The 13,534-nt window shown below is 30.4% G+C and overlaps 1 protein-coding gene across 1 annotated transcript; it reads right to left on the bottom strand.

Moving 5' to 3' along the window:
* Positions 1-1,486: 1,486 nt before the first annotated feature.
* Positions 1,487-11,963, bottom strand: LOC111612801 (transcription factor Sox-9-A-like). The gene is made up of 4 exons (XM_023354061.1): positions 11,330-11,963; positions 2,439-2,615; positions 2,226-2,353; positions 1,487-2,150 (listed from the first exon to the last, which is right to left on the bottom strand). The coding sequence occupies exons 1-4, from the start codon at positions 11,575-11,577 to the stop codon at positions 1,738-1,740; spliced, it is 966 nt and encodes a 321-aa protein (XP_023209829.1). The 5' UTR covers positions 11,578-11,963; the 3' UTR covers positions 1,487-1,737.
* Positions 11,964-13,534: the final 1,571 nt, after the last annotated feature.

The raw sequence follows: 13,534 nt of genomic DNA, 5'->3' as shown, positions 1-13,534 counted from the left end.
TCTTCCAGATGTTGTACGAGAAGAGAAAATTTTTGGAAAGTTGCTGTTAAGAAAAAAAAGATTTGTATCTTTATGTTTATTTAGTATTTTGCCTGTAATTTAGTCCAACTGTCGAGGTCACATGTACGAGGCAGTCATTATGTACAATTACTACGAATTTGTAACAATTGTGTACGTACAAGAACATCTTTCCTTACTCAATTTAAAGAAAAATTTCCGGTCTTTTACGTTTTTTTGACGATTTACTTCCTTCATTTTCTATGTTTTACATTAAGCACATTTCTCTTATCTATGTTTGTGGGATGTTTGTTTGTAAACAGAAAAACATAAATCATGATCATGGTTTCTTTCACATTAAACATGCGACGTAAACATTATAACGCGTCAAATATATGTTTTAACTCAATTCCGAATCATCAGAATTACACTTAAGAGAAGTGTTTATCAAATTTTCGCTCCTGAAATGGTTATTTTTTTTATATATTTTTTAAATCTAATAATTTTTGTGCTCACGCTTGACCTCATACGATAGTTACGTTTCTGGTCACGAACCCGAATACTTGGTAAGTTCTCAATTTTTCTACCTCTAGCACCCTTATACTAGCGATAATTAACGTGATTCGTGGTAAGATAATGTTCCAGCTTGTGTTTCCATTAGTTATATACCCGTGTTCCTGTGTAAATTACGAAAATCTGCGAAGAAACAAGCGTAAGTTTATCTATAAAAGCAGATGCCGATCGCCATTTTTTTTCTTTTTTTTATTACTTTACTCATTAGAAACATCTTTTCTCGTGTTACAGCTAGCAAAAATAAAGTTTTAGACGGTTATTTTTTTTTAAATCAAAGTTTTTGTAAACTGTTATAGTTACATATGATATAAAGTGCAATTTACCATTAAAAAAAATGGGATGTTAAATCATTTTGTTCTCCTATTCACCGTATATAAGTTGATATATGTGGAACGACAGTTTTGCATCTGTTGTCGGAGGAAGGGACCCTCTATCGTAAATGCTATTTCGCATTCGAACAGTTACTAACATAGTAACAACCCGAGGTAGGGAACGTTACTACTAAGAAACCAATCTCTTTTATTTATAATTGGGCTGTCAAAGTTGATTTTTTTTCTCTTTTCTATTTTATTTTATTTTTTTTCAAATTTAATAGTTGATTTTTAAAGAAATTACTATATATGGAATAATAGTTAAGGGTGTATTTTTATTTACGAAGCAGTCGTTTGTTTGATGTCATACGACGTTACCATACAATTGAGTCGTTTGTTCTCAGCCGCCATGTGTAATCTCATCCGAGCAGCTACTGTAAATCTATCCTTCGCTACATCATGACCTTCTACTTTTTTCCCTTTTGTGTTTCTGTCGGTGACTTATCGCACTCTGATGAGACCTCTTGCTGTAGTTAGATTCCAGATAGTCGAAGGTGACTGGCATGTTCCTTATTCTTAAATTACTACCTCAGATAAAGAATAAATGTGAGAAAATAGATTTTATTTACAGAATTGATTCTATACATATTTACGTGGTTAACAGTTTAAAAAAAAAAAAAGAAAAACCATATATAATTTTTTATGTAGCAAACTAGCATTACTAATTAGTCGTATAAATGTATGATACATACCTACATAATATAAAAGTTCTTAAAATATGTAGAACGATCGATTAAAAATTTGAACTGTTCGGTTTTTAAAATATAGATAAAGCTTAGAATTCCATCGTCGTGTATCACCATTGGTCGCAATATCCATTTTTTTGATACGATTGGTAATTTTGATCAGAATAATAACTGTAATAAGCTTGCTGATTGGCGTATTCATTGTATACAGAATGGGTATTTGACCTGGACGACCTAGTCAGGTCATAATACTTGGTTGACTGTAGATTGTCCTTTGGTTCGGAGGCCAACGGCTCGTTGATGGAAGAAGGATCCAACTTAGAAGATGAGAAACGATAGCCATTAGGTTCCGAGCCATTTGTAAATGGTGGAAGATACCATCCCGACCAGTTAGCAGTCGATCTGTATGTCTGAGATGGAAGATACTGATCCAATTCGTCTAAGCAATCTACGGCTTCACTCGTTAATTGACCGACATCAACATGGCTGAAATCTATCGGATGGTTCTGGTTGGATGTTTCCGCTGAAAATTTGTAAAATATTATAAGAATTCCCCGTGTTTTAAATTATAAATCGTGTTTATGATGTATATTTTTACCCGGTTTAGCTATAGAAGTTCTCTGTTTTTCGTTAGAGTTTGAAATTTCTGTCTGCTTCGGTGTAGTCGGAGGCGTTGGTGGACTAGTTGGATGGACTTCGTTATCTGATTTGCTCGATTTTAGGCATCTAAAAAAATAAAAGTGTTTATTTCTAATTTGACGAAAGTACATTCGATCTAGTGAAGTTACTTTTTAAATTGTCCGGGGCCTACCTAAAAATAACAGTTGCTCCTTGCACTTGAGACGAAGGTGCAGACGGACGGATTCGATCAGATTTTTGCTTTCTGCGCCTCGGTTGATACTTATAATCTGGATGTTCGCTTTTATGTACCACTCTTAATCTCTCAGCTTCCTCTAGGAAAGGTTTCTTCTCTTCTTCCCCCAGCAACCTGAGAATAAAATCGATTTTAATTAACGTTTCTTTTAAGGGAATGTAACTTCAAAGTTAGAAAGGTTTGTATAGAGACATAGTGATGTGTACCTGCATTTGTAGCAATGGAAGAAGGAATGTGGCCATACTTACAAAATCCTTAGCCATCGTCGGTATAATGTTAAATATTCTTCAGCCATAAAACGTGCAAAACATACCAGTGGAGTGGGTTGGTGACAGAAATACCTCCCCACATAACAGGAACGGCTCGGTAATGTTTTGGAACAGATGGAAGTCTATTTACAACACATTTCCTGTTCTTTTACTTCTCTCTAATTCAGCTTAATGTTTTTCTCTAAGATTTTGAATTTCGTGCTCATTATGCCATTTAGAGGATGAACTTTCTCAGTTAAGATTGATGATTATTTTTAAGATTAATGCTCGTAACAAACATTACATAAAAGAATGTTTAAATTCTTAAACTTTATTTGTGTGTTTTTTTTCATGAATTTTTTTATAAAAAGACATGTGCCGATTTAATTTTTCCTACTTTTTGACCAAATCTGAAGCGTACAGAGTAGAAAATTAAAGTAAATACACGCGAAAAAAAATTATATCGACCTTTGAACCCATTGTTTTCGGATAATTACTCATCAAGAGAACCTAAATATGTCAGAATCTACCTAAAGGGAGTGTAATTATATGAACCTAAGGCTACTAAACAGTACTTAGACATCCTAATAAGTTTACGTAAACGTCAAACAATTCAGAAAATTTATCTGAATTAATCAAGCACATGTCCAACGCCCTATATCTATATAATTCTACTATCAAAGGCCCTCTTATTGTGCAAAAAAATAGGGTTTTTCGAGTTATTTAGGACAAGAAAATATTTAAAAATTTAACTTTTATGTCTTGAAAACTGAAATTAATCAAATTTTAAGCTTTCATTTTCTTGTTTTTCTATCATTTATGACCCAAAGAAGAATGTCTGATTATAATTTTAAGCGATGTTATGATTATTAAACTCGTAAATCCACGATGTTTACCTCAAACATAAGAAAAATGTAGGCTTTTATTTATTTAGATTTTATAAAATTCGGAGAATTTTTTTTTAATTTCACATGTGAAATCATAAATTTAAAAAGTTATACATGAAGTAATAATACAAAACTGTACGGGTGTATAGCGATCGAGTTTCTATGTCACCATATGTTTGAACACGTGAAAACTTCAATGTAGGTCTAGTCTTATCAGTAAATCCAGTACTTTCTATCGAAGAGAAGTAAATTAATTAAAAGTTTCTTCGTGTGAAATTTATGTTAGAGGCCAGGACTTTTCAGATTCGAGAAAAGTCCGAGTAGTTTCAAAAATTATTATTTAAAAAATATAACACTAAGTTTGTCAAAAAAAAAAAAATAAAGGTTCTGTTATTAATACACAAGAAATACAATTCATAACAAATGCTCTTGAAGGCCCCCGTGAATATCAGGCCTCAAAGAAAACTGTTTTTTCAAGGATCCTCTTACGAGAAGACAGAAGGATCTCTCACAAGGGATTTTAGAGTTAACATGCCCTTTCACAATGGGATCAAGATGTTCTATGTTATGATCTAGAGGCCCTATCATAAGAGCTCAAATTCATCTTCAATATCACCATTTTCTGAAGCTCACCGAAGAAGAGATGTGGAAAAAAAGAGAAAGAAGAAATGGATTCCAGAAATTATGTTTCTGGCAACCATTCAACCGGTTCCTAATAATATCTAAAATAGTTTTATGTCATTTTGTTACAAAAATTTACTCAGATTACATCACATCTTTTCGATCTTAGAATTTTAATTCTTCTTTACTTAAGTCTCTAACGAGGATGATATTTTTTTTCCTCCTTTGCATGAAGTCCTCTTTGAGAAGTAATGGGTTACGTCTAATTTTAATTAAGAATTATGTGGATATTTAATGTTCATGTACTTAAATGGTGAGTGAATTGACGTTAAGTAAATTACTTTTAACATTTTTGTGGTAGTTTATCTTAATTTTGGCACATAACAGAGACTTGAAATATGAAAAGAATCCTTGAAAAAGTATAGTATCAGAACCAAATGTGCAATTTTAATTATGTTTACTGCAGTTATTCCTGATAAATAAAAAAAATATCTTATGTGTTTGGCTAGAAAATTCGACACTAAAAATATTTCTATTTGTATTTTATAACCTTATTTGAGAGTTTTCTTTTTATAAATTCGGGATTAAGTGAGATAATTTACAAGAGAGCCGATGAGTAGTGATGACAGACATTATCATTGATCTAATAATGCAGCGATATGAAGGGTCACGTTGAAAGTTATGGTGCCAGAAATCTGGAAGCGAGTTTAAATTTCAATTATTGTGAGAATTGCTGTTTACGATCCACTTTGTCTTTCAGGTAAGTATTCACGATAAACAGTACTAAAATAGGGATGAGGCAACACCTATTTTTTTTTAAATAAAGAAAAAAGGGGTGAAATATCCGAAATATCCTTCGGTTGTACATTTATTTATACAGTCGTTATAGATTCGAAACGTGTGGTTGAGTCATCATTGCCAAGCTGCCACTCACCACCTCGATTTTGGCCCTAATTACCCAACCTTTCTTTACATTTAAGAGGATAAGCCATTAATTTCTATCCCCATCAGAACAAACCGAGGTCAGATTTAGAAACAATTTTTTTCCAAAAGAAATCTATCAAGGCACAAATAACCCTTCGGATGAATCACTAAAGATAAAGCGTTGCAGTCATTTGGCAAACCATCCCCCACGTTGTATTATTTGATATATTAACTTTAGTCAATTGCAGTCGTTTGATATATATGATGTTACGGTGGCACATATATTTATAAGCATTTACAAGAGATCGTTGTTTCTAGTGGATTTGGCATAGACGATTTTCAGAATGAGTTTATATATTTGGAGATTCGAGACTCCCATATATCAAAACCCCGTAAGAGCAAAAAAATAATCACTATCTGCGATTTGGCAAAGGGTTAATGTTTTAATAAGCATCCACCTACTGTATTTTCGGACTCTTTAAAGACACGGAAATATTAATTTCCATCCAAAAATTTATTTAGGGAACCACAAGACTGAGAGAGGGGGGAGAAGAGTAAACCCACAAAGCCTATTTACTCGAAGTCTGATGAGGAGAGAAATGTTCCAAAAATATAAATTACAATATTAGTAGTAGCTATATTTTGCTTGTGGGAAAAGGTAACTTCAATGATGTCTACTGGTAGATTTTCGTGTAATTTTTTTTTTAAAATTTTTATCTATAAAAATATACAGAAGTATCGCATGACTTAAAGGTCTTTCGCAAATTTTGTTATGCATAAAAATAACTGTAAACGCCAACACGTTTTTTGAATAATATATCCATGCATCTTACTCAAGACTTTTTCCTTTTTTTCCTCTATTAGAAGATGAGATGTGTACTAAAACTCCGAATTAATTTAAAAATATACAAGAAAATATATCATTTTTAAAAAATTTTTCTTATTCTGTTTACTATAAACAGTACTGTATTAATTTTATATTTGAGTCTTCTTTTAGCTAAGTTTTATACTTTTAAATAGGCTTAAATTTATCATTTTCTTACAAAAAAAAAGCTTAAAAAAATAAAATAAATATGCTTCAATTATAAAATTTAACTTTTATAATTTTAAAAATTCAAAAATGGTAGTAAATAATTTAGAAATTGATAGTCATTTTAAGCTTTTTTTCCCTATTTGATCTATGTATAAACTTATTAATTCCATGAACTAGAGTTGTATAACGATGTTTAAAATATGTTTTACAGTATAATAAATAATAAAAATTCATCTAAAAATTAATTTTTATGACATAAAACTACGAAGACAGCATAAAAGAATCTGCTGATTCTGAGGCTTCTTGGCACAAGACCAGGTAATTCTCTTCTCAGATGTACCCATTTCGTCACCCGTCCATCACACTGTCAGTAGCAAAACGTGTGTTTAACTGTCCTCCGGCGTATCCCATGTGAGATATTGGTTTTTGACGTGATGGAAGACTTGTATATTGGTTAGAAGACTTGTATGTGTGTGGTTTGGGTAATATGTTAAAGCGCTGTCAAGTTGGCCGTTACCACAATGTTAACGTCAATTCACCGTTGTTTTTTTTTCCTACCTCCCATAAAATAATAATAACAATATTTACTTAATTATTTTATGCAGATTATAAAATATAAATCAAGAAAATTTATAAATTTTATAATAATTAATACGTCGTAAAGGGTTGTAGTAGAGTTTAAGAGTTAAACAACCTTCAACTGAAACCTGCATAATAAGTCACGAATGGGACATACGTGTCGAAATGCAGACTGTAGGCCATTTAAAACTTTACAAATGCTCAGATTATAGGATTATTTTTTTCATTTTAAAGATATAAAACATTCTTTATGGCCCATACAAGAACATTCTTTGTCTAGAACGTATTTTTTTCCCCCTCAGCAGGACATGTCCTTTTTTTTTAATCTGGAGCGTATTAGAATATTTGTTTATGGCTGGTAGAATAATTGTTGAATACAGGTTACAACAATACACGATTAACAATTCTGGTCTGAATCTATATTAATCAGACTGTAATATATAAATTTTGTTTTATGAAGGGTGCAGATAGGTAGTTAGCACGTTTTATTTTTAATTCTGTAGTGTCTTATAGTTCAGGGGTGACGTACCGTAAAAATCCTTACATGGCAGGTCACGTGATATTAAATCTAATTCTATAGAAATTTTAGCACTCTTTTAAGTGTGAAATATTACTATTAATCAATCATGCGAAAGAAAAGTCATTCTAAGAAAAGTTTCTGAACTGTACGCGCGATTAAACTTTACACGCATCACAAAAAGTGTGATTTTTGTCAAGTGTGAAACGTTCCACGGTTCACAGGAATGTAATATTTATATACAGTATTTATAATATCTTTAAAAAGTTCATCTTTTCTAAGTAAAGATGTTAAAAGAAGAAAGAAGAGCTAGGAGCTAAGCAAGAAAGCAGCATTAAGCGCTAGGAGCTAAGCAAGAAAGCAGCTTTAAGCGCTAAGAAGGAAGCGTTAAGCTCTAAGTAAGGAAGCAGCATTAAGCGCTAAATAAGAAGGAAGAGTAAAACACTATGTAAGAAGGAAGTGCTAAGCACTAAGTGAGAAAGAAGCGCTCTTTAAAAACCCGCTGTTGAATTTGAGAAATAAAAAGGGGGGGAAGAGAGAGAAGAAAACGTTTTTGGTGGTCTCTGGCCTTATCTTCATAATAAGCTGTGTAGTTTACTATTAGACAAGAAATGATAATTATAAGATAAACCGGCGCCTGTCTTAATGGCGTCAGATACACTGATAGACGTATCCACTCATGTTGACACACGAAGGACCGTCTGAGTTATGCTGTTTTTTTTTTCCTTCTTATTTTTTAAATTTTGTTTTTTTTTTTTTTTTAGTTTTAAACTTTGCCGCTTTTCAAAAGGAGACTCAAATCAAACGGTGTTGAAAGACAGAAATATGGATGAGAATCAAGTTTTAATCTGCTGAAAGTTTATACTCGTAAGTTGCTCTATAAACTAGTAACGGGGTTAGATTCTTTTTTTACTATAAAAAATATATATATAAATAATTTATGGCTATCTTATTTGCGGTGCCCTCTTGTTAGATTATTTACGACTTACAGCTGGTTATTTTACCAACAAATATTTGATATTTTGTTTATATAATATCGAGAGACTTAAGCTGGTATGTAAGAGGCTTTACCTGCTTTACTTTATTCATTTTTTGGTAAGAAGATATATATGTGTTGTCGAATATAGAGACATCTCACTAACAGAATGGTGTTTTTATTTATAATATTTAATAGATGAGGAATATCATGTTCAGTGGAGATAAAGAAACACACAGATACGCTATTAGACTATATAGAAGGTGGAAGAAAGGACATAAATAGGGGACGTCGTGTGAAAGAGAAGCCCATAGACAAGCTGTATAGAGACAAAAAAGGTAAAAGAATAAGATTTTATTGTATAATATGTGATACCGTGCTTAGTGAAACAATATTCTGCCATCTTCAATGTATCTATGTGCTTCGTTGCCTTCACAGAGCACGATCTCTCTTATCTATTGCCTATTATACAATAAAATGTCATTCTTTCAACTTTGATGTCTCTATATAACTTGTCCATAGGTTTCTTTTCGTGACTGAACACGACATCTTTCATCTGTTAAATAATATAAGATCGAAGATGGCAGAATGTTTTTGTTGTATATTATTTAACAGATGAGGGATGTCGTGTTCAGTCATAAAAAGAAGACCATAAATAGACATCAAAGATGGAATAATGTTACTTTTTCCCCCATTGTATAACATGTAATACATAAAAGAAATCGTGTTAAGTAGAGAGAAAGAAGCGTATAGAAAATCTATTAAACATTATATAGAGATATCAAATATGGCAAAATGTCTTTTATTGTTTAATATTTAACAGATGAAGGATGTCGTGTTCGGTAAAGAGAAGGAAGCAGATCGACAAAGGAGCCGAACTTTGTTTTGAAGCGTTGAAACAAGTTTCAACAAGGCAAGCATTTCACGCATCACGCACGAACAACAACTATGCTTTTTTTTCCCATATCCTAATGCTCATTGTTTTCCCCCCTTCAGTTAATATCGAAGCCACTGAGGAAAGACTGCTCTTGACTGTTGAAATCGTCTTATTAGGAACACTAGATGCTCTTTAAAAATGTAATGTATTCAAACATACGTCTCAATTATATCTACGTTTAAACGAGTTATACGGATCATTATACGAAAGGATCATTTCTTACTTTATAGATAACCTTTTTAAAATGTATTTTCTTTAAAAATTATGCTTATTTTCTTATTTTAAAACTTAAAATATTTATAAATTTACTAAATATAATCATTTAAAAAGTTTCCTTATATAAAAATGTTTACTGTTTAAAGAAGGGAATAATGCAATTAAATATAAATAATAGATGATTTAAAGAATAAAATTAATTTGTATTTTCGTTTTATTTGCTTTATTTATAAATAAAATCAATCAATTTTTACGCTTGATCATTTATAAAGCAATTGCTGGATGAAGAGCAATTGAAAATAAAAAAGAAAGTAAAAATAAAAACCTGTTTAACAATTCAATTTTTAAGTTATAAATATCTACAGATTAAAAGAAATATTTTCAAAAGATTTTATTATAAATGACAATTAATTATTAAAAATAGACGAATTTAATGCCTGTAGTTTGTAAGTTAATATTCAGGCCCTATTACTGTAGAGCTATTACAGTATAGGACCTGAATATTTTATAATAATATGAGGCTTTAAAATATTTATCACAAATTACTCATTCTATGTATGGCATTTCTTGTACATTAAAAGGAAAAAAATCTTTATTTAAATAAATGTTATAGTATTTTTTATATGCTGGGGCCTTAGATAAGTAAATAACAGGCCTATCTACTCGTAAGAAGCTCGGTTATAATAGAATAATGTATTGAATAATAATAATAATTATAAATGTTTATTGAATTATAATAATGTTAATTTTTTAAATTATTTCTTGTTAATAGGCCTAAAATAATTTAAGTAATTTATACTAAAGATTTTTTTCTTTAGGATAAATATATTATATTAATTTATATAAAATCAATAAATGTTATTTATTGCTTACATTATACAGAATTTATTAGGCATTAATCCTATTTAAAAAGCCTTAGATATTAATTTTAAAAAGGGATATTTTTAAATTAAGTTCTAGGCATTAATTAATTAATTAATAGGATTTAAAACTGTAAACTTGTTGAGCTATTATTACTTTATCGTTATCAGTAATAAGCATTTATCAGTTAATCCTGATTACCTATCGATGTCCTTCCTGGTTTATTAATTCAGATAAACTGTATCATCCTGAAAGAGGATATTTTTCAATAGTGTAAGCTAAGAAAGTTAAGCATGTTCCTAATAATTGGTTTAATAGGAAACTGATACGCAGTTTAAGGATTTTAGGAGGGAAAAATCTAGTTGGGTCCTTCAGTAAGAGCCTTCTAAAAATGATACAACTGAAAATAAGGCTCGGATGCATCCTTTAAACTGAATGAACTTGAAGCTAATTAATTAATGTTCCTTTATGAAGTGCAAGTATATTCATTAGAAATTTTGAAATTATGCGTTTAAATTGGATTAAAATCGTGTTTATCCGAAGTTTACATGCTTATTATTTAATTCTGTATAGGGTATACAAGTTATAATTTATATTTAAATGTTTAAATTGTTTAATATATTAATTGTTACGTGAGTATTCTGTCCTTATCTGCAGAATCAGGCTAATTTAAACAGTTTTTCCCCCTCCAAATTTCACAATAATTATGGTATTTTAAACTATAGGCACTATAATAGCTTTTTAAATATATTTTCTGGAGAATTCAGAGTTTCTGAGTATTGTTCAAGCGTTTAGAGGTGAAAATCTTTACCCGAAATTTGGAATAATTTAAAATGCATTTTAAATACATTTTCTGTTATGCACAGATACAGGCCATATAAACAAATAATACTCTAAGGAGAAGGAAATAAACGTACCCTATACTTAAAAAAAAATACATTAAATTTCAGAATATATAATTAAGGTTAGACATGGGAGTAAGAGTTTGAGAAAAATTAATTATGGATATTTAGATAAGTGCTCGCTTACCTCCATAATTTTCCTAAAGTCTTACTCAACTCGGCATTATGTAGATGAGGGTATTGATCGGCCAGTTTCCTTCGTGCCGCTTGGGCCCATACCATAAAAGCATTCATGGGTCGTTTAATATGGGGTCTTCTTTTATCAGCATCATTGTGTCGGGTCGGAGGAGGGACGAGAGTCCAATCGTAACCCTTGAGGACCCGACTGACTGCATCACATATATTTTCCCGACTGTCGTTACTCTCACGCGACATTTTCACTTATCTCTTCTCTAGTGGAGTGAGTGTGTCTCAGTGACCAAGAAGCGACTGTCCTACTCTCCTCCTTCCCAACACGCCCATTTACAGTATTGGGTACAGCCTATGCCATTCATGACGTAGTAGCAACACCTACCGATTCCTTATTTGAACCAATAGGTAGTGGTAAGTATTCGTGTCAGTGTGTTTTAATACGAGAATAATTTATTAAAGTTCCATTATTATTTTATTATTATCATTCGTAACGATGATAGATGTATGTATAGAAAACCAAATACTGGGTGTATAATAATTGTTTTAATTAAAACCGATTCTTGTCTTTGACATGATTTATTGATTTTTTTTTGTTTTTATATTATTATTTTGTTTTTTAACCTATCCTGACAGTCGTCCTTGTAAGCTATTGATGACATATTCTACTTTATACTTTCTAATAAACTTTCGGCAGCTGCACACTGGAATAGAATTACTCCAATCCAGAATACCCCTAGGCTCCTAATCATTAAGTTGAATCATTTAAACAATCTTCAACTTATTCCTTTATTAATGGAAATGATACATCTTTTAAGCTTATTATCCTGATTTTTCTCAGCTAGTTAATGCTTAAAATTACACACATTTAGTCATAAAAATACGGTGTTTAAATCTTTAATCGATTCTTTGAATAAATTCTAATTAAAAAAATGTAATATTTATATAAAATTTAAGCTTATTTTCACTTAAAAAAACGATAATTTAATAAGCTAAACCTTAAAAAAATCAATGTTTTTTTTTTTTGGATCCTTTCCAATGGAATAATTTTAATCTATTGTTCTTACTAGATAACCTGATACAACTATTGACTTTGGATCTATTATTTACATAAAATAAACGAAATTTTTAATTAAAAATACATTTTAAATGACGGAAAAAATAACAATTTAGTAGATGTCAATATGAAAAATAGGCTAATTTTCTCAATATCCTTGAAAGATAAATAAAATTTTACATTATCGAAGGCTATTCTTTTAATATGGAAAATGTCCTCAATTAAAAATTTATATAGTGGATTTCCTCATATTATTTATAAAGGAAAATCTATATGGATTTTTTTTAAGATCATCAAATAAGACTTTGATAATTAGAATTTCTTCGGTATTATCGAGAGATGCCATTTAAATAAGATTATAAACTCGTATAGAACTCAAATTCGAGCCCATTTTTTTTTTTTTTTTTTTGCTTAATAAATAAGAAAATATTAATAAAAACGATTGTTTATTTTTTTAAAAGCGATCGAATTTTGACAAGATCTTTAAATCTATAATGGATTATACGTAATTCGATTCTGGAATAAAGGTAAATATGGCTTAAAACTGTTAGTTGCTATATAAATTTACGATCTGCCTTCTTATCACTGTTGATAATAAATAAAAACGTGATGAAAAGAATCTTTTGTTTGAAGTCCCGTAACTTAAAAGACGAAAAATGTCATCGATTTTGAAACTTCTGATGAAAAAATTCTTGCCAAAACACTTCAGAAGCAAGTCGAGATTGTCATGTAAACAACCTCTTAAAATAAGGCAAAAAGTATATTTCATTCTGTCAAATGAAAGAAGTATATTCTTAGAAAAATTCCCTACAAATCATAGGGCCTAATGGTTAATTTCAAAATTTCAAAATTGTCTTAATATAGGCCTAAATTAATTTCCCAAATGCTCTATCACAGACACGTGAGAAAATGGAATATAAAATTAAATCTAATATCTGTTGTTGTTGTTTTAAATGGTTGAGTGATTCTACAGAAGTAAAATAGACTAGAAGATAAGAAAATTTTATAGGAATATAAGAAGAATTAGTAAAAAACAAGCGTCCAGATTATAATTTAAGATAGTCTTCTCGCGTGAAGAGAGCTCAAGTTTTTCTACTCCCTTTCGAAAATTTAGTCATTTGTTTATCTATAATCAGGAAAAATTTT

Source organism: Centruroides sculpturatus, unplaced genomic scaffold (genome assembly GCF_000671375.1).
Source record: "Centruroides sculpturatus isolate CEXI.00-Female unplaced genomic scaffold, Cexi_2.0 scaffold1601, whole genome shotgun sequence".
NCBI lineage: Eukaryota > Metazoa > Arthropoda > Arachnida > Scorpiones > Buthidae > Centruroides > Centruroides sculpturatus.
Note: the sequence above shows the minus strand (reverse complement) of the source record. Positions and strands in the feature narration are given on the sequence as shown.